General features: G+C 38.8%; 1 protein-coding gene across 4 annotated transcripts in view; it reads left to right on the top strand.

The window, feature by feature from the left end:
• The first annotated feature begins 1511 nt into the window (after nt 1-1511).
• Nucleotides 1512-26678, top strand: part of ATRN (attractin) — a 147388-nt gene continuing 122221 nt past the window's right edge. For all 4 annotated transcript variants that reach the window (XM_090286101.1, XM_090286102.1, XM_090286104.1 and 1 more), the window contains exons 1-2: nt 1512-1955; nt 24448-24531. In XM_090286101.1, the coding sequence (XP_090142227.1) occupies nt 1582-1955; nt 24448-24531 (458 nt within the window). In that variant the 5' untranslated portion in view covers nt 1512-1581. The remainder of the gene's footprint in view (nt 1956-24447; nt 24532-26678) is intronic.

Raw genomic sequence — 26678 nt, 5'->3', positions numbered from 1 at the left:
GCTTTACCTGGCTTGAAGGGAATGCAGAGTGAGGAAGGTTAGACTTGGATATGAGTGCAAGGGTTTATCCTAGAATCTTAGAATTCTGTGGTCTAAGGTAAAGCTGAGAGGCTCCACAGGTAGATGAAGGGCTTTCTTTGCTTCCAAGGGACTATAAGATGCTGGAACTCTGAGATAGCTGCCATAAGAATGTTTCTCACAGTAAAAGGCTTGTGTCAGACTGTGCTCTGGTTGTCTGTTGCTGAGTAATAAACCTGCTATTTTATCATTTCTCAGGATTTTGGGTAAGGCTCAGGAGAGACTTCTCTGTTCTAGGTTATGAGGAACAGCCCAGCTGGCTGGAACAACTGAGTAGGCTTCTCCCCTCAATGACTGGTCCCTCAGCTGAGATGGGTCCACCAGGTCCCCATGTCTGGGGCCTCGGTTCTTGGTGACAACTGAGACCCTACTTTTCCTCAATGTCATCTCTGCATGTGGTCTCTTTACAGCAAGGTAGAAGAGGGGGGTCTGCTTAGTATTATCAACAGCTCAAAATCAAGATTGCCAGGTGCTCTTAAAGCTCAGGTCTGGAACTGGCACATTGTCACTTCTGCCACCTTCTTGTGTTGGTGAAGTTGAGACATAGGTCCATGGACGTCCAGATTACAGGGCCAAGGACCACACAAGGTTATAATGCCAGAAGCATGCTTTATTGGGGACCACCAAAATAATAAACTACCTGACAAGAATGCCTCTAAGGCAGACTTCGGCGGGTTGAGGGTGATCTAATCCTTAATTTTATGCTGCCCCATCTCCAGAGATGATTGGAGGGTAAATTGTGGGGAGCAAGATAACCCCAAACTTCCTCCACAGAAATAATGGTGTGCGTTGCGGGGCGCGGGGCGGGGTGGGGTGGGGGGGGTCTGATTTGTTACTGAATCAGCCTGAATCCAGGGAGGCTGGGCTGTGTGTGTATTCATTTAGTTTATTAAGGCTTTACAGAGTAGTCTATTCGTCCTTAACACACGTGTTATTTCGTTATCCTTATTTTACAGAGGAGAAAGCAAGCCGAGGCTGGAATGCAGCACCTAGCACCACACCACGACACAGCCTCCTAGGCCCTTTTTACCCGGCCGCTCAAGCCGGGGCAGAGCGATGACGGGCGCCGGGGTCTCCGGGAGGGTGGTGCTCAACACAGGCGGCTGGGCTAGCAGAGCGGCCGGCACCCGGGCAGCCCGCCGGAAGGGCGCGCTTCAGGACTGCTACCCCGTCACCGCCTTGCTGGGCGAAGCACAAACACTTGCCCGCTAGGCTGCCTCGGTACCGGGTGCCAGAGTGGGGTGGGGGTAGGGGTCGAGGGCGGGGGCGCAGAGAACCCAAAAGACCACCTTCAGGACCCCCGGGGCCGGAAGCGAGCGGCCGGCGCAGCGCTCACGCACGCTTGCACTCGTCGGCCCCGCCTGTCGCGCACTCTGGCTCCGCCCTCAGGATTGACCGCCCGAGCCACCGTCCTCACAGACCCGCCCCGCACGGCCAGGCTAAGAGGAGCCGGCCGTGCGGTGTGTGTATGTGTTCGTGGGGCTCGGTCTCAGCCCCGGGAAGATGGTGGCGGCGGCGGCGGCGGCGACTGAGGCGAGGCTGAGGAAGAGGACGGCAGCGACGACAGGCTTCTCGAGCAGGACCGGCGGGCGGCTCCGGGACTGGGACGCCCCCGGGGCTGGGAGGCCGGGGCTAGGGGCCGGGCTGCGCCTCCCGCAGCGGCTGCTGCTGCTGCTGCTCCCTCCTCTGCTGCTGCTTCCCTGGGCTGCGGAGGCCGCGGCGGCGGCGGCGGTGGTATCGGGCTCAGCCGCAGCCGAGGCCAAGGAATGTGATCGGCCCTGTGTCAACGGCGGTCGCTGCAACCCTGGCACCGGCCAGTGCGTCTGCCCCGCCGGCTGGGTGGGCGAGCAGTGCCAGCACTGCGGGGGCCGCTTCAGGTGAGTGCAAGGAGGTGTTGGAGGGTCGGGCCCGGCCAGAGGTTGGGGTTAAGGGGCGCTTGAGACAGCTTCAGGCCAGAGGCGGGTGCCAGACAGAAAGTGGGGAGGTGGGGTCCCACGGTATTTGAGCACGGTTTGCTTACGGGGAGATAATCGTCTGTGACCTGGGGTCTTCTTGTGCTAGAAGACGAAAAGGTTTGAGGCAAGGGTTGGGGTACCCCAAATGGGTTTGGGTGCGGCAGGCTACCTGGGAAGAAAGCTTAGGGTCCCAAAGTGTATCAAAGCCAGTCTCTGAAACTGGGCCTGCTTTGGATAAACGAAGCATGAAAGGAAAGGTGAAAAAGAGCCAGTCTTACTTAAACACTTCGTTTTAACATTCCCTTGTTCCCCAGGGCCTCATGAGCTTCCCGACTGATTGGATATGTGGGGTGCTCTGAAGAAACAGGGTCTTGGCAGTGATTTGTTGGCTGGAGATAGTAAGATTGCGAGATATTAGAGATCGAAGAATCAATGGTTGTTGGCTAAAGGAAAGTGAGGAAACTAGCCCTTTGGAGCTCACTGGAGGCCGCAGATTGGAACAGGTCTGTCGTGGAGCAGGCATAGGAGGTTTCTGTTTACCTTGATTTCTGGGGAATATGGAGTTCTGAGTTGGCCTGGTTCAGGGCAGTACTTCTTGGAGAGATCACTCATTAATTAATTAGTAGTTATCTACTATTTGCTTTAGTTGTGCAAGGATTTCCAGGTAATATATACAAACAAATTAGCTGGACTTTGGCCTTGTCCACAAGGAATTTGGAATATAGCAAAAGAAAGCTATGTACACAAATAACCCTAGTTATCTGCCTCCTGCAGATATTTGCTGAATACTTTTGTTCTCAGATGTGGAGGAGTGAGGAAATATGGAGAACAAGATAGACAGGGTCCCTGCTTTCATGAATCTTACATTCTAGTTGGGAGACAGGGAATTAATAAGTAAGAACATAATTGAAAGAAATGAACAAGATAATTTCAGATAATGGTAAATGCTTTAAAGAAAATAAAACTGGGTGGTCTGATAGAGAGTGATAACTGGGGGGTAACTTTAGGAGAGCCTTTCATTTAAAGTGGCATTCGATCTCAGACCTGAATGAGGCAGTGGAGAACCTGTGGGAATTTAGGGGTGGGGAGGTTGTGACTAGCTAGAGAATGCAAGGAGAATTTGGCGGAGGAGGTGACATTGGATTTGAGCATTTGAGACTAGGATTTGGAAATGTGCAGCTGGGGAAAAAACTCCAGATGGAAAGAAGGATACAAACAACATTGTGGAGACCAGAAAGGAAAGTATTTTGCTGGTGCCAGAGTATATAGAAGAGAGTTGTGAGAGAGAAGTTTGGACTCATGTATTGTCAGATCTTCACGGGAATGCAGAGAACATTGAGGAGATGAGCTCTTTATTGTTACGAGGAAACCAAGTGGTTTCATGACCAATGTGTTGTGGATCTGGCCTTGTAACTTGGGTGTTCTGACTTATGAATTAATATAATCTACACATTTGTTGAGGGTTGTTCTGGGTTAGGTTGTGAGATATAAGACAGTTCTGCATTTGTGGAGCTTACATTATAGCTTGGGTGTAAGACATTCAGTAATCAACTTAGGACAGAGGACTTAGTCTGGAATGGTAACGTTAGTGACTGAGTAAGTGACTTTTGAGTTGAGATGTGAGAAGTGAGATGCTAAGGGGCTGGCTTATAGAGGCTTGGGGATGAGAGGGATTGTAGCAGACTGGGTAGAATGCCAGGTGGCTGGAGCAGAGAGAACGAAAGGGAGCGTGGCAAGGCTGGAGAAACAGGCAGGGGCCAAGCCACGTGGATCCCTGTTAGATGGGTTGAAATTTTTGACTTTTAGCCTGTGAGCGGTGGGATAGTATAGTTCCTCTTGTTTATATGACATTACAGGCTTTTAAAATTGGAGCCAGAGCAGGAATGGCCTCGAAGTTTAGGCCAGGGTGTCTTGAATTTGAGGAGCTTTTAAGATCAAGTGAATGGATGGTTGGGTCAGAGGAAAGTTCTTCAAATTCTGAAAATCTGGCATGCCATGGTTGACAATGGGGGACCACAGAGTGGGGAGAGACATGCATAGCAAGATCAGTCTCTCTGGAGTGTTCAGAGTAGGTGGGCTCACTTAAAGCAAGAGAGACGGTGGACAACTAGGTTGGAAATGCTGGTGTGGGTCAGGACAGCAGTAACAAGAACTTGAGATAGGATATGGGATAGGTTCTAAGTGGTATTGTAGAAGTAAGTGACATCTTTTTTTGAAACTGGTTTGCTTTTGGGGGTGGTGGTGGATGGTGAGGCAAAGAAAACTATATTCTATCTTGGGCGATTGAGAAGATGGTGATATCATTAAGACACACAGGGACACAGGAGGAATGGATCTGAGATGTTTAATTTTGCACACGCTGAGATTGGGGTGCCTTCAGGGTATCCACCTGGCAGGACAGGTGTAAGCATTGGTGTTATCTATAAATGAAGGAGATTGCCAGGGAGAGAGAGCAGGTCTGAGTGTTCACACTGACAGTTCAGAGGACTGGAGAAGCATCACTTGTTACAGGGAACTGGCAGTCATGACACTGGTTGTCTCGGAGGGTGTCACACTTGAGTGAAGGAGCGCCCCTGGTTTTTGAGGATACTATTTGAGCTAGTGTTCATGTCCTTTCCTTTGATTCTGGTCCTGATAATTTCATTATATTTTGCAGGCTTCTGGAATTTGCATTTAAAAAAATGAAAGTAAGAGGGACTTATGTCTCTGACCTTTTAAAAAAACTCTGATTAAAATTTTAGCCTTAGGCGGTGTGGTTCAGTTGGTCGGAGTGTAGTCCTGTAACAGAAAGGCTGTGGGTTCAATCCCTGGTCAGGGCACATGATCTGGGTTGCCTGTTCGATACCCAGTTTGGACACGTATGATCCCTGGTCCAGGAGTGTACAGGAGGCAACCAGTTGATGCTACTCTCTTACATTGATGTTTGTCTCTAAAAGCAATGAAAAAATGCCCTTGGGTAAGGATTAAAAAATAGTAATAATAAAAAATTTTAATTGAAGGATTTTTTTAAGGGGGAAGAGTGGAATGCTGATTTTGATTATAGTAGTATGTATCATCCAAACCTCCTTGTTATTAAACTAAGAAGACATTAAAATGAACACCTTTCTGGTTTGGATTGGCATCAAGTCCAAGTGTTTTTTAAAGCATTTTAGTTCCATAAACCCTTATAATTGTTGTTATAAGGTCTCTTTTATTAATTAAAAGGAACATAGGATAATAAGTGGATTAGATTTCACTGAAGTTACCATTGAGTGCGTACTATATGCCAGGGACCGGGTCAGGCATTTTCATACATATTGTGCCATTTAATCCTCAGGACAACTCTGAGGGTGCTGTATAAAATTTGGATTTTTGTGTGGTTGTAGTTAGAAAATCACGTAATTATTTTCCAAATCAAAGATACTATAAAAATGATTAATTGCAGAGGATAAAGTTAATGGTGCCATTGTAATAAAAATAACTATGGAATCTTTGGTGGGTGATTTCCAAAGCACTAACACTTTCATTCATTTTTATGTGCATCTTCATAATTCAGTGATCTTTTCTTTTTACTTGTGACTTCACCATCAAAATTTATCCCATCAAGTTAGAGAATAAAGATATTAAGTCATTTATGAAATTAATACGCATTTAATTCTTTTAAATTCCTGCTGTACAGAATTTCTGGGAGAAGAGAATAGAATAATTTTGTGAACTGGGGCTTTACCCATGATGTTGCGTTACCTTCTACAGAAGAAAAAAAAAGAAGTAAGCATTTATTGAGCATCTGTTTTGTGCCCAGCATATGCAGTACCAGTAGTAGTAGTTTTAGCAACAGCTGCCACTATTTTTCTAGCATTTATTCCATTTTTTTCCATGTGTGTCAAGTGCCTTTTAGGAATTCCCCCTTTTAATCCTTAGAGTGAAGGTATTCCCATTTCATAGATGGGTAAACTGAACCTGGGAGGTGTTGAATTACTTGCCCAAGGTCACAGAACTTGTAAATAATTGTGGTTTGAACTGAGGCTTTGTCTAATTCCACAATCCATGCTTTCCCTTTTACCATTTGGCCTCTCATTTTGTCTGAGTCCAGTCATCCTTTACGAATATTTTTTGGAAAGGCTGACCGAAACTTTGAACTTCATTTCCAACCTAGGCCTGGTAGAATGGCTCTTGGCAAAGAAGGGTGCTGAGAAGAAGGGCTGTTCTGCTATCAGTGAGGTAGTGACCAGAGAATACACTTTAAACATGCACATCCATGTGGTGGATAGCAAGAAGCATGCTCCTTGGGCACTTAAAGAGATCTGGAAATTTGCCATGTAGGAGATGGGAACTTTAGATGTACACATTGACACCAGGCTCAACTAAGCTGTTTGGGCCACAGGAATAAGGAATGTCTCATACCATATCCAGGTGCGGCTGTCCAGAAAATGAAATGAGGGTGAAGATTCACTAAACAAGCTCTATATGTTGGTTACTTGTGTACCTGTCGCCACTTTAAAAAATCTACAAATAGTTAATGTGGTTGGGAACTAACTGCTGATTGTCAAATGCAGTTATAAAACTGCCAAAAAAAAAGTTATTTTTGCCTATATGACTGCCATATGTCTTTTGTCCTTCTGTTCTCCTAAACTTCATTGTCCTATTTACTACTGTTTGCTGGGCTTCTTTACTGGGATATTTTACTGTCACATCAAAATGAGCCGTGTCTTAAGACCAAACTTACCTGCATTGAAAAAAGTCTTTTCCTTTGTACTTCCTTGTTTCAGTAACAAATCTGACTTTAGATAACCAAAGGTCAAAATTTGAGAGTAATCCATTGCTCTTTCTGTTTATTCTCTCTTCTCTAAAGTCTTAGAAATTTCCTTTCCATTTCTGCTGCTGCCATTCTAGTGGACTTAGTCCTTTACCTCATTGCCACCTGCCTCTGTTGGACCCAGACTGGTATCTTGCACCTCCAGAGTCCACTCTACACTTTGTCACATAATCCCCTGAAAACGTGTCACTGTCTTGCTCAGATACCTATTTTTTCCCTCCTCTTACTACCTGTAAAATGACTGTTAGCAGAAGGCTCCCACTTCCTTATGCACATTCTTTTTTCCTAACCAAATCCTTCCGCCTTATAGTTTTCCCCATATTTGCTAAATTTAGCACCCTTCCTTCTCCCCACAGTCTTCTCTGCTTACCTAGATTCTGTCCCTTCAATTCTATCCCACCTTCAGTTCTCTATAAGCAAATTCTCCAAAATCATACCTATTATCTTCCTTTGAGATGAGTTATCAACCCATTCAAACCATAGATAGCTTCTGAATGAACGATTATTATGCGTTAGGTACTGTACATACCTTGAGGATACAAAGGCAGGAAGAATCATGCCCTGCTTTCCCATTGGAGAACTCATAATTCTGAAAAGACAGCTATGTGCACAGGCACTTAGAATTTAATAATAAAAATGCAGGCAATATGTGGTGGAGAGACTAACTTTTTGAGGGCTCTGGTGGAAGCCATCAGAGAAGAAAGCATTTTGGCAGATCTGAGAAGTTTAGTGTGAGCAGTGAATTGTGGACAGTAGGGGAGAAGGTCTTTAGGAGCAAAGAGCTTGTGAAAGACAGAATCATGGACCATCATACTCACTTAATGTATTAGTTTCCTGCGTTTGTTGTAACAGGGTGCCACAAACTGGGGGGCTTAAAACAACACAAATTTAATCTCTCACAGTTCTGGATGTTGGAAGTCTGAAATGAAGGTGTTGCAGGGGCCATATTCTCTCTGACGACTCTTATGGGGGAATCTGTTCCTTGCCTTTCTCTTAGTTTCTGGAATTTCCAGCAATTCTGGGCATTCCTTGGCTTGTAGATGCATCATTTCAATCTCTGCCTCCATCATTTCAATTTCACATGACACTCTTCCTCTGTGTCTCTCCGCTTCTTATAAGGACGCCAGTCATATTGAATGTATAGCTTGAGTATGTCTGCAAAGACTCTGTTTCTACATAAAGTTCATTCACAGGTACTAGGAGTCAGGACTTCAAAATATCTTTTTTGGGGACATATAATTAAAATGTCAAAGGGTAAAGATAAAAAGAGAATCTTAAATGCAGCAAGAGAAGTTAGTTACCTACAGCGGAGTTCCCATAAGACTATCAGCTCATTTCTCAAGAGAAACTTTGCAGGCTAGAAGGGATTGGCAAGAAATATTCAAAGTCATGAAAAGCAGGGACCTACAGCCAAGATTGTTCTATCCAGCAAAACTATCATTTTGAATGGAAGGGCAGATAAAGAGCTTCCCCGACAGAAAAAACTAAAGGAGTTCATCATCACCAAACCATTATTGTATGAAATGTTAAAGGGACTTAAGAAAAAGAAGACGATCAAAACTATGAGCAATAAAATGGCAAAAATACAAATTTGTCAACTATTGAATCTAAAAAACAAACTAAGCAAACAAGAAGAACAGAGACAGAATCATGGATACAGAGAGCTTTTTGATGGTTGCCAGATGGGAGGGGGCATGGGGGGAATGGATGAAGCAGTGAGTGGATTAAGAAGTACAAATAAGTAGTTACAGAATAGCCATGGGGATGCAAAGAACAGTATAGGAAATGGAGTAGCCCAAGAACTTATACGCATGACCTACGGTCAGGAACAATTGCCTGTGGGAGTGGGGGCTGCTGGGTGGAACGGGGCAAAGGGGAATAAAGCAGGACAACTGTAATAGCATAATTAATAAAATATACTTTAAAAAACTTGACCTTTTCCCTGTTTAACGTGTGCTACATGTTTAATGTATTCTAAATTAATGTGTAATGAAAAGCATGGATTATACACAAAGAAAAAATGACATTTAATTTTGGGATCAAATGTATATTAAAACAGATTGAATTTGACTCTGCTTAGTACTATAGAAATAGACATCTTTCCTTTTCTAATTTTTGATATTTCATCCATTTGTGCTTTAAAAATTATTTCTTAGGTTTTTTTTTGTATTTTCTAAGTGACAAAATAATAGTGGTTTTCAGCTAGTAGTAGGCAATTCTCTGCAAATAGCATGTTTCCTGTGTGAATAGTTTTTTTCAAAATTGAATAAAAAGGCCAAACTGGCTATAATTGTCACTTAATTTCCCCCTTTTAATGTTGGTTTTTGAAGTGCAAAAGATGTTTTGCAAAGCTATTATGAGGATTTTGATCAGGTGGTTTGACAAGTTGATCTTGAGGCATATTTGTGGATATGGATTAATTTTATGTCCTTGCAGAACTCGTATTTAAATATCATGTCTTATGCCTCTCTTTTAATAGATGCCATTACTGTCTTAATTGGAACTACTGGTTATTTGGACTACTGGTTGAACAATGATGAACAACTCTAACCAAGTAACTGGTTGCTTTAAAACAATCATATGTTTGGTGCTGGTTCAGTCTCTCTGGACTGATTTTAACTTCCTTTTAATATGAAATATTTCAAGCCAATGGAAGAAATACAAAAAATAGTAAAACAAATACCTTTGTACCTACAATCTAGCCTTGCTGAATTTCCTTCATAGTAATATTATTATTACTCCATAAGTAAATAAAATATTACGGATACCAAACAAATTCCCTGTTACCCCTTCCTAATCCTGTTACTCCCTCCCCAGAGGTAACTAGTATGGTGAAGTTGATATGTATTATTTCCATTGCATGCATGTTTCTACTTTTACTGCAGACACACGCACATGCACACACATTCTTGTTTCCAAAAACAAGGTCATGTTTTCATACTTCATTAAAAGTAAACATGCTTTTTTCTTTTTTTACTTCAAAACAAATTGTTAAATACTTTTGAGATTTGTGTTCATAAATGTAGTTCTAGCTGATTCTAGCTATATTACAGAATACCAATTTATTCATTCATTGTCTTGCTGATGGGCATTTAGATTTTCCCAGCTTGTGCTGTTACAAACAGTGCTACAGTGAACACTTCACTTATTTCTTAGTGTGTGTGTGTATGATTTTTCTCTGTAATAGTGATTTTTAAACAAACACCTCCAAAATAATTAAAAATTCTGTTTACTTCCTTGCATACTTTTAGGTTGACATGCAGTTAATTTATACCATTAAAAACAATTTACATAGTTGCAAAGAGTTATAGAAAAAGATCCATTGTACTATTAAAAATTTATTGAGTGGGCCCTGATCAGGGTGGCTCAGTTGGTTGAGTGTAGTCCTGTGAAGTTGAAAGCTTGCCGGTTCAATTCTGGTCAGGGCACATGCCTGGGTTGCAGGTTCAGTCCCAGGTCAGAGCATGTGAGAGAGGCAACTGATCAATGTTTCTATCACACTGATCTTTCCTTTTCTGTCTTCCTCCTGTCCGCTCTAAAAATAAATAAATAAATAAAATCTTTAAAAAAATTTTATTGAGTGAAATCCAAATTCCATAGTAGTTTGATATCATTCTCATTCATTTAAAAATAAAAGAAGACGTGAATCGTCTTCTTTGTGTTTTTCCTTTCTTTGGCTTAAATTTTTATTTTTATTCTAATTCACCCATATAATTTTTTCCTGGATTATGGATTCTGTCCACTGATCTGTATGTTACTTTTATTTGAATTGCTTTTTCTTGCCTTTCCTCATTTGTCTGTTAGGTTGTTTGTCCTCTTGTATTGATTTATAGGAGTTCTTCATATATTCTGGATATTAATCCTGGAATTATATATGCAGCAGTGATCGATCTAGTGAATGGCTTTTTAAATTTTATTTCACAGTTAAAATTTTTTACCTATAAATGATTGGATAAATAAATAAAGGATGAGAAGGGACAAATCTTACAGAAGAATTCTGAACAATGTAAGTAGATACTCCCCCTTCCAGGATGTGGAGCTTAATTTCTTCATTGCTCTCTGTGAGTATAACCTGGATTTAGTGACTTTTATACAAATAATAGCATATGGAAAGGGGAAAAATAGTAATGATACAGGGGAGAAACCTGGCACTTACCTTAAGCAGATGACCAGGGTTAAGATTGCAATGATTAGACATGTCACTCTCATGTGCTACCAGATACATGATTAGGAGGGAAAGTTGCCTCTTTATTATTTTTTCCCAAATCCTATAACTCCAGTCTAATTATGAGAAAAACATCAGACAATTGAGGAACATTCTACAAAATGCTGGATAGTATTTCTTCAGACTATCAAGGTCATAAAAAAATAAGGAAACACTAAGAAACTGTCACAGACCAGAGGAGACAAGATGAATAAATGCAATGTGGTATCCTGAATTGGATCATGGGACAGAAATTAGTACATTAATGTAAAAATTGGAGAAGTTTGACTAAAGTCTGCAGTTTAGGGAATAGGAATGTACCAACATTGGTTTCTTAGTCTAACAAATGTACCATGGTCATCTAATATGGTAACATTAGGTTAAATAGGGTAAGAAGTATCTGGGAATTCACTGTATCATCTCAACTTTTCTGTAAATCTAAAAATATACTCCAAAATAAAAACGTTGTTAAGAATTTTTAACGTAATTTTGTTGAATAAAGATGGCATTGCTTATAATATATACTATAATATTAGGTTCTCCTAGGGAAGAAAAAAATCTTTCCAGTAAAATTAAGATATGACATCAGTTTTAAGGAGCATCTTGGTTTCAGAGACATTAAATGAGGAAAAAAGGTGTATATTAGAATAGGTAAAATATATTCTTAAAAAAATTATAATACATTCAAAAACTACAAAAGTGCTGCTCTGAACATAGGGGTGCATAGGTTCTTTTGAATTGGTGTTTCAGGATTCTTTGGGTATAATCCTGACAATGGAATTGCTGGATCAAAAGGCAGTAACATTTTTAGTATTTTGAGGAAATTCCATAATGGTTTCTATAGTGGCTGCACCAGCCTGCATTCCCACCAGCAGTGCACTAGGCTTCCCTTTTCTCCACATCCTCACCAGCACTTGTTTGTTGATTTGTTAATGATGGCCATTCTGACTGGTGTGAGGTGTTATCTCATTGTTGTTTTAATTTGCATCTCTCTGATGGCTAGTGATGTTGAGCATCATTTCATATGCCTATGGGCCCCCTGTATGTCCTCCTTGGAGACATGTCTGTTCAGGTCTTTTGCCCATTTTTTAGTTAGATTATCTGTCTTCTTGATGTTGAGTCATATAAGTAAAAAAAAAAAAAAACTACAAAAGGATAAATGGTGGAAAGTTTTCCTTCTGCTCCCTGGGAGTAGTCAGTTGTTATTGGGTTCTTGGTAGCCTTCCAGATGTGTTAGCTGCATTTATAAGCAATTATATATGTTATATTTTCTCCCTCTTTTTTAAATATAAATGGCATATTTTATTCACTACCTGTACTTTGCTTTTCCTACTCCACCCTCACTGAGTAGTGTTATTTTGGAGATTGTTTCATACCAGTACATTCTTTTTTTTTTAATTGTTTGGTATACTATTGTATGAATGTGCCTTAATTTAGGTGGAAGTATTGAATGGTCTTGTACACATGTCATTTTTCACATTTGTGGCTCTGCCTTTAGGATTAATTCTCAGAAGTAAAATTGCTTCATCAGAGAGATATGCACATTTAAAATTTTGTTAGTATTGTCAAATAACTTTCCATGGAGATTTACCCAATTTACATTACCAGCAGCAATAAGTTATGGCTTGTCTTTAACTTTATGGTGTCTCTTTAACAGAAATTTCTAATTTTAATGTCAATTTTAATACCCTTTCTTTATTGCTTGTTCCTTTTGTGTTATATTTAAAAATTTCTTCCCTATACTGATGTTGTAAAGATACTCTCCTTTCTTACTCAAAGTTTAAAATTTTTGCTTTTTCACATTTTAATCTTTTATCTACATGTAATTGTTTTTATGTGTAGTTAGTTGTAATGACCTAATTTAATTATTTTTATTTATCAAGCAGTTGCCCCAGTCCCATTTATGGGATAATATATTCTTCCCCTTATAGATTTTAAATATACCTTTGTCATATAAAACATCAAATTTATCTTGGTTGTTTTTAGCCATTTACTTCTCTAATTTCTTTTCTTTCTTTACTATATGTTTATATGGACTCTTTGAAAGGGGTGTAGTTACAAGGAGTTGGTTGCCAACAGAATTGGTTGAGTGTAATCCTATTTTGTGCTTCTTTTGGTCTAATATTCAGGGATTTGGGAGAGATTCTGGTTATTGGATACACAAGATCAAAAGCATATACTAGATAGGGGAAAATGTGTGTGGTGGCTGTATTTGCTTTCCAAGAAGAGATGGGAAATATGGTATGAGTAAAAAGCACAGCTGAGATGAGAATGGGCATGGAGTGTTTGGGGAACAGTGGTGGGAACTGGCTTATCAGGGTGACAGGGAGTATTGACATTCTTAGTAGTCAGAATGTCATCATCAGGAGTCTGAACTTAATTCTGTAGTCTGTGCAGAGTCTTTGTAAACACTTGACAAGGGTAGTAATGTGGTGACATGGTGGTTGAGGAATGTTGTTCTGGCTGCGGGATGCTTAGTAGACTTTGTGGGCAGTTCATGGAGGCTGTGACGGTAGCCAAAGTCTTTGGCTGTAAAGCTACTTATGAACTGTTTAGACTTGGGGTAGAGTGTGGCTGTAGCAGTGGGAATGGAGATGAAAGGATGAATTTAAAGAAGCCTTTGATGGTAATTTTATCATAAATTGGTCATACATTTGATGGAGGAAATAAAGCAGAGGAAGAAGCTAACAAAGGTTATACCAACATTTTAAGTCTGGGAGAACAGAGCTGTTTTATCATTTCAGGTGGATGGTAGTGGATGGGAAGAGGTAATCCTCCATAAGATTAATATCTTAAATTATTTGCTAAGGATGTGTCTAGAAACCTAGAAGAAACAAGGGACCACATAGGACAGAGCCAACTCTAGTTTGTATCAGAGCCATACTTTCTGGCTCCTGGTTTCTTTGCAGGGTTGAGTTTTGTTGGTTCTGGAACTCCCAGTTTTTGCTGTTGTACTGTCCTTTTATGCTCTGAGTTTTCATTGCTGTTTAGAAAAATTAATACAAATGATTATTATATAGCTCTTTAAGGGAATGCTTTACATAAATTATTGGACTTCCCAGGTTCTTGAACCAAACTAGACATTCACAAGGCACCTCTTCTGAGGTGATCGATTCAGTGTTCAGATGTTTTGAACAAAGACTTCACCTCCAGTTCTTCAGCTTCTGAAATGCTCTTCTCTCCATACTGTCATGGCTACATTATAGGAATTTATTCTGGACTTTTTTTTTGGTAAATTTTGTTCGCAATAAGAGCTTAAGTTTTTTTGTTGCTGTGAAACTTTGCTGGAACTTCATTAGGCAGCAAACATTACATGAACATCTATGATGTTTTAGGCAGTGGAGAAAAATAAATAAATGCAATATATCCTTGAAAAAATCATGGTAGTCTAGTGGGCAGAGATAGTCCCCTCTTCCAGTGATAATCAGACCACAAGGTTGAGTCTGAACACAGAAGGCAGCACTCAACTCAATACAAAAAGCACTGGGCACAGCTTCCAGCATGTCAAAGTACATTTGAACTGAGAGCCAAAAGGGTGGTTAGGAGTTTACTCAGTAAGTAAACAAGAGGAAGGGATGAAGGGAAGGTAGTCTAGACAGAGAAGTCAGGTTGTGTTAAGGCATGGGGACTTCCTGGCAAGTGAGTTGGGGGAGGAGACTGACATTCAGTATTGCTGCAATATGGGCTGCTCAGTCTGGGAGCAGTGGCTAGAGATGGATCAGGAGAGGTAAGTTGGGGTTGCATTATGAAGGACCTTGCATGTAGTGTTAAGGCAAGAAAAGGTTTCCAAGCAGGTTTTGAGGAAGATGACAGGTGGCTCTGTAGAGAACTGGCTAGATCAGGGGGCTGTGCTGAATTGTTCGAGGAGAAAGCTTAGATGAGAATTTGAACTAGGGCGTTGGTATTGGCAGTGAGGATAGAAGGGGGAGAATGAGTGGTTTTGTAAGCCGAATGAATGTTGAGGCAAAGGAAGAGTTGATAAGTTTTGAAAGATAGAGTAGATGATGACAAAATGGGGAAAAAAGCAAGAGGTAGCCCGGGCTGGTGTGGCTCAGTGTATTGAGTGCCAGTCTGAGAACCAAAGAGAAGCTGGTTTGATTCCCAGTCAGGGCACATGCCTGGGTTGCGGGATGTGCCCCTAGTTGTGGGCGCTCAAGAGCAACCACACATTGTTGTTTCTCTCCCTCTTGTTTCTCCCTCCCCTTTCTTCTCTCTAAAACAAATAAATAAAATCTTAAAGAAAAGCAAGAGGTAAAGAAGGGGATCTAATGACTTAAATTCATGACAGGAAATATGGGTCTGAAACGTAGGTCTAGCTTTGTGCTGGAAATATAGTTTGGGCATATATCAACATATAGGTAGTAGATGAAGTCATGAATGCATATGGGATTATTTATAGAGGGTTCATGGAGAACTAAATCCAGGACAACCCCAAGAACAGAGCCCAGGGTTTGAGCATAGGCATTGTCTCTTACTGAGTCTTTCAAAGTAGATGATTTATTATTATTTTTAAGTATGAGGAAGTGCATTGTTTGTATGTTTAATTATCATTATGGATGGATATAGTAGGATATCCTAAACATTAAAGTGTGCAGTACTCACTTGCAATGTTGTATCATTTATAATAGTTATAGATTTATTATTTAAAAAATAATTAAGAAAAGTGCTTATGTTTAATCTCTTACATTTTAGGGCTTATTAGTATGAATAAATTTTCATGAACTCTTTTCATTATATTTTGATTTTAAGGAATTAGAATTAAAATTTTCTGACTAAAGGTGAGACTTTGGAATGTGGGATTATTTTTAGTATTTTTGTCAAAAATTTAGCCACTTTAATACCTAGAAAATTCCAAGTTTGTTGTGGAAGACTTGTTCTTAATTTGAAATATGTATTGGAATTATTTGAGGAGTTTTTAAAGATACTAGTGCAATGCTGGGTTCCACCAGAGAGTGATTTGTATTGAGGCCCCATTATTTGTCATTTGTGTTTTTTAAAGCTCTGCAGGTGGTATTGATGTGTACTTCAGTTGAGAACCCTGTATCAGTGGTTTGTGTAGGGGCTTAGTATATTTTGTTTCTTGATTATATAGTTAATGTCTTTGCTTAAAGCTGTGACAGCAAAGGCCAGACAGAATACCTGCAAGTTTATTTTTTCGGCCATCACAGTGAGACCATTTGAATTTTTATATGAATTTAAATTATTTTTTAAAATTGATAGCAAATTAATCTAGGCCCAGAGTGTTGAAGACTGGTTAAATAAAATATGTGCACACAATGGAGTATTGTAACTGAAGTAGCTATAAAAAGGAACAAGGACTCTGTGTATGTTGTGTGGTCATCTCTAGAATATATGGTTAAGTGAAAAAAGGAGCAAAAACAGTGGTATTATATGCTACCATTTTTCAAAGAAAGAGTATCTACAAATATATACATGTATATTGTGTATATGCAGAGACCCGAAAACAAATGGTTTCTCTAAGGAAAGGAAGGAAATGGGGTGGAAGAAACAGGGATGGAACCTAGACTTCTTAAATATTTTGTTCTGTGGATTGGGCTTAGAATCATGCTTTACCATATTATAAAAAAATAAAATAAAATGAGAGAAAAAGGCAATTCTAAAAATCAAAACCAAAATGAAATAAGTGAACCTAAATGATCAAGTTTGAAGGTGAAGCGAAGCACATTAAGAGTATTTCAAGTGACTTTGAACATAGTAATTTGACTGTCTATTTCTAGTGGAATATATCATCAAGGACAAAGAACTTGCAGATACCATATACTCTTTTTAGTAATCTTATAGTTAATAGTAATATTGGTGTTGCTATTCTGGAGATGTGTAAGATAAAGCAAGTGGATAATTACATTACCTTGGGACCCTATATTTTGGTATTGTAAAGAGGTACAGAGAGGCTGGGTAAGAATTCTGGGATCCTAAATTTGAGTTGGAAATGTACATGTGAACTCAGTATGTATTTTCTTTTTTAAAAATTTATTTCCTAGTTCTCGCTACTAGAAAATTCTAGAAATCAACATAGGTAGTATTAAGCACTTCTGTGCCTGACTCTGGTCTCTAAATAATAGTTCCCACTAGTATTTAATAGCGCAAAACAACCTACTGGGGAAACTTCTGTTTCTGTCAGTGGGAGAATAGCTGTTTTAAGCCAACGTTTCAGCTGAAAACAACTAGAAAAGCTGGGAAGGTTTTTTTGTTTGTGTTTTGTTTTAATCTGTTCGAAGGGTTAGGAGACTGAGCAAGGCAAACAGCAAGGACTTGAGAAACCAACATTTTGAAGAGATGGGAAGCTCGGAGTGGTAAGATCAGCTTTTGGTACAGCTTTTCCCATGGAGTGATTGGCTGGTTTGAAATGTGCAGCTAAGAGGTTGGGCAGAAAATTGTGGCAAAGAAGTTGAAATTCTGAGCAGAGTTTTTGGTAATCATGTAGAGTTGGAGGTCTAAGTGGAGGTCAGGACCTGCAAAGAAAGTGGCACTGGAAAACACCCAGGGTTTTAGTTGTGAACCCTGAAGGACAGGCTGCACCCTGTGCTTAAGGGTGAACTCAGAATAGATCAACTCTCACAAAGGCTGAAGCCTAGCTTTCAAATCACCTTAACCCTTGATTGGATTAATATTTCTTTTATTGCATGCTAGAAGCAAATGTAAATCTTCTCTGGAGGAAGACACCATCAACCATTGATTCAAATTCTCTGTATAATTTTTATATATTCAGTGATAATATGTGATATATATTTGTATCAACTGTATATATTACCTATTATATTTATAACATATAACAAATATTTATAAAACTTAGTCTGCATTTAGTAAAATAACCAGATATGTAAAAATAAAAGAATTAACCAAAAATTTAGAGAGAAAACAGATAATTGAAATAGATTCATAGGGAGACTTCCAGTACAGATGAGATTGTATAGACCCATTTTTCCCTGCTAAGTGTAACTATAAACCCTAGAATTGATGCAGAAGACAACCAAAGGAGATCTGTGAAAGGCTATAAGAAGAAGGTAAGCTGGTTTGGGATCATAGGACTAGAAGAACAACACAGTCATAAAACATCTTACATGTCCCCACTGAACAGAAGAAAGCTGCTTAGACCAGTTGTTTCTGGCCTTCCTACCTAGCATCCAGGTAGGCTCATTCCTCCCCTGAATCAAATGGGAATCCCTCTGAAAACATCATGCAAGCCTGTCACCATCAAGGGTGAGCAGTGGGAAGCCCACTGAATGTGTGCCAAGAAGAAGCACTCTCCTTCCCCCCTATCTTGAGACTTCTCTTTTCCGCTGAGAGGTATCAAGGCAGGCAGACAGAACTCTCCTTCGCCACCCAGAGATACCAGGGTGGGCACTACCTGCAAAAAGAACACAGCTATGGGGGTGGGGGTGGGGGCTAGTTCAGGAAAGTGTCTTTGGCCATGTGGGCCTAAGATCCTTCTCAGAGAAGCTACCCAGAGACACAGGAGCAGGTGGGTAGAACTGGCAAGAGGGACCTAGCTGTAGGAAGTGACATGTTCTGGGAAGCCCCCTTTGTCTCTGAGGCTCAGGACTGGCCTTTCACACTCTGAGACACTAGAAAAGCCGGACTGAGGGGCAGCCTAGGGCTATCACACCCTTTCCCAGCCTGGCTGGGGTAACTTCTTTCACTCCCTCAAGCAGCACCAGCAGGGACCAGTGGGAGCCCAGTGGCACCAGATAAACAAAGCAGGCAAAATAATACCACAAAGGCTCTGAAAATTAATCTGCCATTAGAATAATAGACCAAAAAAGTAGGCCAAGATTCACATGCTAAAACTAAACAGGGTAACTACCTGTTAAAATAAAATTAGTAAGACTGTATGTTGGTGACTTCTAACATAGTAGAAAAATGTTCAAGATGTAGAAAATCACTTGTCATACCAATAACAAAAGAAACTGCAACTTGAATCAGAAAAAGCAATCAACAGACACCAATACAAGATGAGTCAGATGTTGGAATTTTCTGACAAAAATTTTAAAGCAGGTATCATGAAAATGCTTCATGATCAGTTAAAAATTATTTTAAATAAAAATACAATATCTCAGCAGAGAACAAAATAAAATTATTTAGAGCCATATTAGTAATGAAATTAGAAAGAACCAAATGGGAATTTTAAAATTGAAAAACACACTAACAAAATCACTAAATGAGTTTTATAGTTAGAGTGATAATAACAGTGGCTAGAATCAGTAAACTTGAGAAGAGAACAATAGAAATTACCCAATATAAACAACAGAGAGAAAACAATACAAAAACATAAAGCTCCGTGGAACAAAAGATCTAACATTCATTTAATTGGAATCCCAGAAGGAAAGGAGAAATTGAGTGGGATTGAAAGAGTATTTGAAATAAATGATGGCTGAAAATTTACCAAATTTGGCAAAAGAAACCTACAGACCCAAATCTAAAGGCACAGATACAAGATTAATATATAGAAGTCAGTTGCTTTCCTATATACAAGCAGTGAAGAAGTAGAATTTGAAATTAAAAACACAGTACCATTTATGTTAGCAGCCCCCAAAATGAAATACTTAGGTATAGGTCTAACAAAATATGTACAAGATCAACATGAGGAAAACTATAAAACTGATGAACAGAATTAAAGAACTAAATAAATGGAGAGATATTTCCTGTTCATGGATAGGAAAACTCATTATTGCCAAGATATGCCAATTTGACCTATAAATTAAACACAATCCCAATCAAAATTCCAGCAAGTTGTTTTGTGGATATTGACAAACTGATTCTAAAGATTATGTGGAGAAGCAAAACGAAGAATAGCCAACGCAATTTTGAAGGTGAAGAACAAAGTTAGAAGACTGACACTACCCAACTTCAAGACTTGCCTATAAAGCTACAGTAATCAGGACAATGTGGTATTGGTGAAAGAATAAACAAATAGATCAATGGAACAAAACAGAGAGCCCAGAAACTAAAGGCAAAAAAAAAAAAAAAAAAGTCCTGAAAGCAGCTAGAGAGGAATGATGCATTACCTATAGGGAACCCCAGTTCAAACAACAGATGTCTTCATCTGAAACCATGGGATCGGAGAAAGTGGCACAATATTTTTCAATTGCTGAAATAAAAGGAATTCTGTATCTAGCAAAGCTGTCCCTCAGGAATTAAAAGGAAATAAAAACATTCTCAAGTAATGGAAAACTAAAAGAATTTGTTAATAGACCTACCCTTAAAGAATGACTAACAAAAGTTCTTTCAAAAGATAAGAAATGATAAATGCATTTTAGAGCACCAGAAAAGAAGGAATAATGGAGAGAGCAGAAATATGGATACATACAATAATAGAATCTTTTTTCCTCCTGAGATTGAGCAATCAGATATGACGCTAGAATCAAAAGATATAAAACCATCTGGTACTAAAAAGGATATTTGAAATAAGAAAGATAGCCCTGGCTGGTGTGGCTCAGTGGACTGAGTGCGGGCCTGCAAACCAAAGGGTTGCTGGTTTGATTCTCAGTCAGGGCACATGCCTGAGTGGCAGACCAGGTTCCTGGTTGGGGATGTGTGAGAGGCAACTACACATTGATGTTTCTCTCCCCCTCTTTCTCCCTTCCCCTCTCTCTAGAAAAAATAAATAAATAAAATCTTTTAAAAAATAAATAAAATAAGGAAGATAAAGCACCTAAATGGAAGTGAGGTTTCCATACTCCATTCAAAGTGGTAAAATGTCATTACCAGTAATTGTAAGTCACATATATGTATTATAATTCCTAGTGTAACCATCAAGAAAACTATGCAAAAGATAAAAACAATATAAATAAATTAACATAGAATCTTAACAAAAGGTAAATGTTCAAGTGACCCCACAGGAAGGCAAAAAGAGAGAAACAGGAGAACCAGAGAAACATAAAAAAGTAATATCTAATTATACTATAAAACTTTACCCAAAACTTTAGGTTGATATGTATTCCTGGTCTTCCCCTTTCAAATCTTGCTTAATTTCCAGTAACCACTTGTTGGTTAATCACTAGAACACAGGGGATTTCAAATTAAAAACCAGTAAAATTTAATAGAAACAACACCTAGTACAGAGGGGATGTGGAGAACAGAATATTTTCACATATTGCAGGTGCAAATATGAATTGTTACAGCCTTTTGGAAAATAAATTTGGCAGCCTGGTTAACAATTAAAATTCATATTCCTTTTGGCCCAGTCAACTTCCTCCTAAGATTCTATCCTTAGTAATAAAAGCTCTAGTAAGGCCACATGTATGTATATAGGGCTATTTATTGCAGCAATGTGCAGAATGCCAACCAACTGAAAGCAAAATGAATGTTAGTAGGAGAAAGGCAGAAAAAAAAAAAGATATCTCATAGGTTGGAATATTATGCTGCATGAAAAAGATGAATTTCATGGTCTCATGAATGTGAAGAAAAATAGTTAAGAATGGTTGCTAGCATTTAAATGTTTTATCTTGGCTGGGGGTAGGTGGGTGTACCTGGGAAGAATGTTCTTTAGTTGACCCCAAAAAGGCCTGTGATTATATCTATTCATTATCTGCAAAATTATGTAAATGTGCATGTTTAACGATACCAAGTAAACATTTGAAATAAAAAGAACATTTCTTTTCTAAAAGTGATGCTTATTTGCAAATACCTGAGCATGTCCATGTGAAGCCCATAGAAACTCTTAGAAGCAAAACAAGCATAATCGGAAGCTATAAACTTTTTGAGGTAGGAGAGCCTCGAACAAAGAATTAAGAAAGTTTGCGCCCCTGTTTGTTTTCGCTCTCTTTCTCTCTCTAGCAGTGATCAGTGGGAAATTTAATTACCCATAAAACTGGGGTGGTCTCTTTGGTTGGTTGGTGTTGCTTTTCAGACACCCTTGCCTGCCTTTGATTTGTCATCCTTGTTGTTGGCTTTGTATTCAGGCTGCAATGCTTCCAGCTATAAAATTCAACTGGAGGAAAGTCCAGAGGGAGAAGAATGGTCCCTCTAGAGGTCTGTTGCAGGTAGGGTTTCTTGGAAGCATTTGCTGAGATGGAGTTTGGGGTTCAAGTTGGTTATAACAGCTGAGAGGAAGGGGCTAGAAGCAGAACTGGGAAAAGAAGAGCTTTAATGTAGGCCTGATCAAGGGGAGCCTCAGGGCAGGGTTTGCTTGTCAGAGTTGTTCATGTTGGATTGAAATGCCCCAGCCTTTACACACACACTGGTGTGGGCCGCCCTGGGAAGGCAGCCCTGAAGGAGCTGACAGCTGGAGGCTGTTGGAGGACCACACTCCCTGCTGCAGCTGGCAGCAAGTCCTTCCTTGAAGGGGAGACCTAGGTGGCACATCTCTGTCTATCACACTTTCTTTAGGAATCAGAAAATATTTCCTAGAAGTCCTTTATTGACTTCCCCTTACATTTATGTATTAGATTACGTGTTGTAACAAAGACGCTTCATAGTATTTCTCCACTTCTCTAGTAAAGAAAGTCCTGATTTTCATTGGCTATGTGGTCATCTGAGGTAATGGCTATGTTTCTCAGCCTCTGTATGTAGATTTGTCTTAACTTTTTGCCTGATGGTTAAGTTGAATTGTAAAGTTTCACTAGGGGGAGATATATGCCTTTTTTTCTTTTCCTCCTTCCTGCTGGGTAGAGTGTGGGAATAACAGCTGGAGTTTGAGCAGCCATCTTGGATGATGAAGTGGAAGCCACCTGTTGAGGATGACAGAGCAACAAGATAGGAGAATATTAGGTTCTTGATGATGATGATGGAAATGCTCTGGATTACTTACCTTTGGATTTTATATCTCAGTTAAGCCTTTACTGTTCAGGTTTTCCTGTCAGTTGCATTAGAACCTAGTCTTAACTGATACATGTTTCTAATCAATTATTGGCAGAGGGCACATGAAATCATGATTGGCTCAGATGAACATTTTGGGGGTGGAATAGATGTTGGGGAAGTAAGACATAGAGACTTTTGTATTAGTTAAGTATAGCAGAGAGAGAGAGAAGGGCAAAGAAGTCAAGGGATTTTCAGGGCATGATAATTGTGGTAGACCGTGGAGTCCTCTTAACTAGGGATGTGGGAAAGTGAAATGTGTGGGTACTGGGCGATGAACATGGAGAAGTGTTTGTTTGCTGGACTGGAGGTCCCCTTGGGGCTCTTGCCTCACTGGGAAGGAGAAAGAAGGCTACATGAACTGCAGAGATAAGAGATGGCAATATGGGAGTATAGGACACCTAAAATGAAGATTTTGGTGGCAGTGCTGTTACTGGTAATGATAAGACCTAGAGGAATGAGTTAACTAAAATGGGGTGAAAGAAAGGTTGTTAATGATGAAATTAAGAAGTGGAGAGTCTGGGTTTTTCGATGGAAGATCTTGGATGTTGATGTAGTTAAGTGGAAGGCACTGAACTTGTTGCCAATGTCTTCATTAAGAGAAGTAACTGGGATCTCACTTGATGTCTAAAAAAGTGAAGGAGGCTGATCCAGAAGAGAGCATCTGTTTCAGAGAGGCTGACATTGTTGATGGAAGAGGGAGGGAAAATGACCCGGAAACAGCAATGAGGAAGGAAATGCTGTTTATCCTTATTAAATAATAAAAATTTCTATAAAACAAAATATTCTAGAAACAAAGTATAGAGAAAAAAGTAAACTGAGAAAATATATTTATAGTATGTTTAACATACAAATGGGAGCTCCTTAATATAAAAAGAGCTACTAAACATTAATTTGAAAAAGACAACTTGGTTGCAAAGTGGGCAAAGAATATGCAATTTAAATTCACAAAGGGAAATGCAGATGAATAAAACAGATGAGAAGATTCAAACCTATGGGCTAGTACCAGTCAAAACAATGAAATACTAGGATATGCCTTGTCATATTGGCAAGACCTCAAAATATTGCTGAACTTCAGGCTTGGCATGAGTGTGGGAAGACAGGTGCTGATGTACGCTGCTCATGAAAGGTTACAGGTTGCCACTTCAGAAGGAGCAGCTTAAATGGCTCTGATGCATCTATTCTGTGTTGTGGCTTAATGTGCTTGCCCATCACAGTTAAGCTGTCTAGAGTGTTATTGTATTAGATACTTGTAACTCTTACTGTGTGATCTTATTTTTTAAAACCAACTCACATTTATAAATAAGTTTTTGTGACCTTTTTCATGGTACAAAGTATAATTTTCCCATCTTATCTGGAAATATTTAGATATATTTTTTGTTAGTTTTATGTTTGTCTCCTTTTCTTAAGTATATGTATTTGTTTCATCTATATTTGTGTAATCTGGATATAACCATCCAGTTATTTTCTTCTTGGGTTATATATCAGTAGTATGCATTAATGTACGCACTGTGGCTAACTTGGATTGTATTGAGAATTAAGAAGGATATTATTAATATATAAAATTTTGATGGATTTGTTTTGTTTTTTAATTACAGACTAACTGGATCTTCTGGGTTTGTAACAGATGGACCTGGAAATTATAAATATAAAACAAAATGCACATGGCTCATTGAAGGACAGTAAGTAGTAAAGACTAATTATTTTTCAGAATAGTGCTTGGTGTGGCATTATTTTTCCTATAAGTTAGCAATCTGTAGCATAAAGTATTTAAAATATTTTTTATTTGATAACTTCTTAGTTTACAAGTAAGTTTGATCTTATTTTTCTTAATCTTCATTGTTATTTAAAAAACTTTCGTGTTGGTTTAAGGTTGCAGATGAATTGTACACATCAGAAATTGGTGTGTTTTCAATTGCACTAGTTAAAAACTGTTGAGTATTTTAAATGGGTTACTTAAAGCATTAGAAAAATTATAATATTGTGTCATTTTTCTCAGTACCTATTTTTATTTTGGGGAGGAAAGCCAGAATAACTATTCTTGCCCAAACAACTCCTTCCCTGGGATCCCATGCCCCTCTAACTGTTGCCTTCCTTTTTTTTTTTTTTTTAAATTCCTTTAGCAAACATTTGAAGCAGTGTTTCTCAGACTTTTGGGTCTCAGGATCTCATTACACTCTTTAAATTTATAGAATTCTAAATAACTTTTTGTGGGTTGTATTTGTGTTTACCATATTAAAAATTAAAACTAAGAAATATTTAATTCAGTTTAAAACAACAATAATAAACCCACTATGCATTAGCACAAATGACATATTTTATGAAAAATGAAATTCTGTACTTAGAAAAAGGTTAGTGAAAGGAATGGCATGGCTTTACATTTTTGTAAATCTCTGGGTTTATAAAAAACAATTGGATTATCATATTTTCTTCTGCATTCACTTTGTTATACAATAAGTTACTGTGATTGAAGTATGTGAAGAAAATTAGGCTTCACTTAATATGTAGTATGAAAAGGAGGGTTTTCATAGCTCTTTTAAATAATTGTGGGTGGGCTTTGATACTATACCAAAAATTGACAAGTTGTAATTTCTTAAAAGTAAATTGTAGTATGGAATCAGAAACAATGTGAATGAACTTTTGGAATTTGTTAAACTTAGTTAGCTTTCTTGTACTTTGAATGAATCCTTAACCTGTGCATTGTTTTATAACGTGATATGTATGGGACATTTGGAAAATATTGGTTCATTGAATTATGCAGATCTCCCAAATGTTGATATATTTCATTATATAATATTAAAAAATCACATTGGGCCAAGGCTAGGTAGTTCAGTTGGTTAGTGGGTTCAGTCCCCATTCAGGGCATATACAAGAATCAACCAATGAATGCATAAATAAGTGGAACAACAAAAATTGGTGTTTTTCTCCCCGCGCCCTGTCCTTTCCTTCCTCCCTCTTTTCCTTTCTCTCTTTAAAATCAGTTTTAAAAATCACATTGGTTAATATCACCATCATTCTTATCAGAAAGTTTTAAATATTGGGAAGTTGTATTTGGGTGGCAGATATCAATCTTCCAAAGCTCTAATTATTGCTTGAAAACTTGTATTTTTATCTTTGGTAACAAATACTGCCAGTTGTTTTCTTTGAAGTGATAGCCTTACTTCGTTCATTTTCAAGAAAATATCTGTCATATATCCAAGTCTGAAAAACCAAAGTTTGTCAGTTGTTCTTTCAAGTAAAAATGATAAATGGCAGTCTAAAAAGAAAAGCAACAAGTTAAGCTCACAACTCAAACAATTGCAAAAGTGATTTTCCTTGAGGCCATTGTACTTTGTTGGGTAGCAGAAGTGCTTTATGCATACTTCCCACCTTCTCATGCAGAATATTAAAAAGATGTGTACTATTAATAAAATTAGTAATTTTTACCATGCAATAAAGATATCCTTAAATGAAACTGTTATTTTCTCTTCTTTTTTCTATGAGGGAGTGGTGATGAGGAATTTCAGTGATTACTAATACAGTTTGGTGCTACAGTCTTGCGACGTTACAAGGTGCCTGCAGTTTCACCCACCATTGCTCCTGCACCATTACTAAATGCCAGCACATGATAAAGCACATGATAGCTTAGTATTAATTATTGTGAACTTAGTCTTGACCTGTTGGACCCCCTCAAAGGGTCTTAGGGCCCCTGGCATTCTGTGGACCTCACTGAGAACTTGTGGTCTGTTGTCTGCCATTGCCCTTTTTATCAGTTCACTCCCATCCTATTGCTCTGAGTGTGATCTCAGTGGTTGCTCTTCCTCAGCCTAACCAATAAATAATTTATCCT

The sequence above is a fragment of the Furipterus horrens genome, unplaced genomic scaffold (assembly GCF_987537825.1).
Source record: "Furipterus horrens unplaced genomic scaffold, mFurHor1.1.pri manual_scaffold_8, whole genome shotgun sequence".
NCBI lineage: Eukaryota > Metazoa > Chordata > Mammalia > Chiroptera > Furipteridae > Furipterus > Furipterus horrens.
The sequence above is the reverse complement of the archived record's forward strand: the minus strand, read 5'-3'. Positions and strand labels throughout refer to the sequence as shown.